This window comes from Gastrolobium bilobum, unplaced genomic scaffold, assembly GCF_033153095.1.
Source record: "Gastrolobium bilobum isolate Gb01-03AN ecotype WA unplaced genomic scaffold, APGP_CSIRO_Gbil_v1 utg4583, whole genome shotgun sequence".
Taxonomy (NCBI): domain Eukaryota; kingdom Viridiplantae; phylum Streptophyta; class Magnoliopsida; order Fabales; family Fabaceae; genus Gastrolobium; species Gastrolobium bilobum.
Genome location: NW_026898122.1, coordinates 36,611 through 38,408, shown reverse-complemented (window position 1 = coordinate 38,408; position 1,798 = coordinate 36,611). Strand labels below are relative to the sequence as shown.

Here is a 1,798-nt window from a genome sequence, read left to right as displayed (position 1 = left end):
TCAATTCGGCCAAAGCCTTTTGGAATCAAACCATTTGCGCTCCTTACTATCATTAGTGAAAAGCTTAGTATAAAATTGGATTCCCATTTCTTGCAGTTGATGCTCATTCGTGATCCACTGATTACTCTCACTTTTGAGTCTCAAGATCTTGTTTTGGCTTCTTCTTATGACTGCTTTCAGATGATAAAACCTTATGTTTCTATCACCATCCACAATCCAATTTTGTCTTGATTTCTGAAACCAAAGCATTTCTTCTTGCTCCATGGTGATAGTAAGCTGTTGCTGCACACATTCCTCTTGACTTTGTAGCCATATAGAGTCATGTGTTTCCCGTTGTTGCTGAATTCTCTTTATTCTAGCCATCAATCCCTCTTTCCTTTTGCCTATATGACCAAAAATATTTCTATTCCAATCCTGTAATGGTGGAATTATATCATGGAGCATGACTTCAAGCTGCCGATTTTGGTCCCAATTATCTTTCAAAAATCTACAAAAATCTGGATGTTCTTGCCATGACACCATAAATCTGAATGGTTTTGGACCTCTCATTACTTGCAACCTATCCACTGATACCAACAAAGGATTATGATCAGACTTAATACGGGGAAGAATGTGAACATGAACATCATCAAAAGTTTCCCTCCATATATGGTTAGCACACGCACGGTCTAATCGTTTGTAAACTCGATCTAGGTGTGCCCATTTTTGTCCTTGCCACGTGAAGAAGGGACCCTCCCCTCCCAAATCTAACACCTGAAGATCGTTTAGGAAGGAAGCAAACCTTTCACATTTAGTTTGGTCAACTCTTGAGCCACCTTTTTTTTCACGTATGCTAGCTATGTCATTGAAGTCACCTAATATTAATCAAGGTTTGTTTATTCCTTGGCTAATATTACGTAACTCATCCCACAGGAAGGCCTTAATGGAATCCCTTGGGCTAGCATAAACAAATGTAATCAAAGACACTTTACCTCCTTTTGTGGCTACCTCAATATGGACATACTGGTTGTCTTTCTTTAGCAGCCTAACCTGTAAAGATTGAGATTCCCATAGTAACCATATACCACCTGAAAAACCCTCGACTTCCTGGAATATATGTCTATCAAATCCAATCCTTTTAGCCAACTTATGAGCACGAGTGCTTGGGGTTCTCGTTTCCAACAAACCAACCATTTTGATTCTATACTTATTTACAAAAATTTTGAGGGTTCTTGCTAAGCATGGCTTAGCTGCACCCCGACAATTCCAACATAGGATTGACATTAAACTATGTATCCTGGTGTGCAGTAGACCTGGGTACCTGCATTCCCTGAATCCACAGTTTCATTTTCGTTAGGCAGCTCCGCCGATGGCATCTCTTCATCTTGTGTACTCCTCAGTTCCATTATATCCTCATTTGGGTCTGGTGATTTAGGCAGAGAAGCTAGATGTTGCTGCGCACCATAAGTAATTTTCTGTGTTTTGTCACCCTCATCATCCCCTCTCACTACTTCCATTGCATCTTCCTGCATGTATTTTACCGTCTCCAAGTGAGAGTTAGTAGTTGCTTCTACTGTTCCAGTGTTACCTGACGTGGATTGTTTTTGAACTGCATCTTATGCTGACTCAGCCAAGTTTTGAATAAGAGTAGCATTCTTTGACACATCCTCCTTAATGGGAGGGTTATGGCTAGGTATGATGTCATCAGTCAATTGAAAGTTGGTTGCGGTTTCTACAAGTGTAACGTCCCTTTTCTCTTTATGTGCCCTTACATTAGTAGTTGTTGCTGCCTTAACCTATTTACTCCCATACTGAAGGG

The 1,798-nt window shown here is 40.3% G+C and overlaps 1 protein-coding gene across 1 annotated transcript; it reads right to left on the bottom strand.

Moving 5' to 3' along the window:
* Positions 1-1,511, bottom strand: LOC133312998 (uncharacterized). Its single transcript, XM_061514297.1, has 3 exons — positions 1,301-1,511; positions 988-1,229; positions 1-753 (listed from the first exon to the last, which is right to left on the bottom strand). The coding sequence occupies exons 1-3, from the start codon at positions 1,509-1,511 to the stop codon at positions 1-3; spliced, it is 1,206 nt and encodes a 401-aa protein (XP_061370281.1).
* Positions 1,512-1,798: the final 287 nt, after the last annotated feature.

Excerpts from the sequence above, each read along its gene's own strand:
- LOC133312998 (XM_061514297.1), bottom strand. The coding sequence starts at position 1,511 with ATGCAGGAAGATGCAATGGAAGTAGTGAGAGGGGATGATGAGGGTGAC. Across the intron at positions 1,230-1,300 it reads TGTGGATTCAGGGAATGCAG|CTAAGCCATGCTTAGCAAGA; the intron begins GTACCCAGGTCT and ends GTCGGGGTGCAG. Across the intron at positions 754-987 it reads ACCAGTATGTCCATATTGAG|GTGTTAGATTTGGGAGGGGA; the intron begins GTAGCCACAAAA and ends AACGATCTTCAG.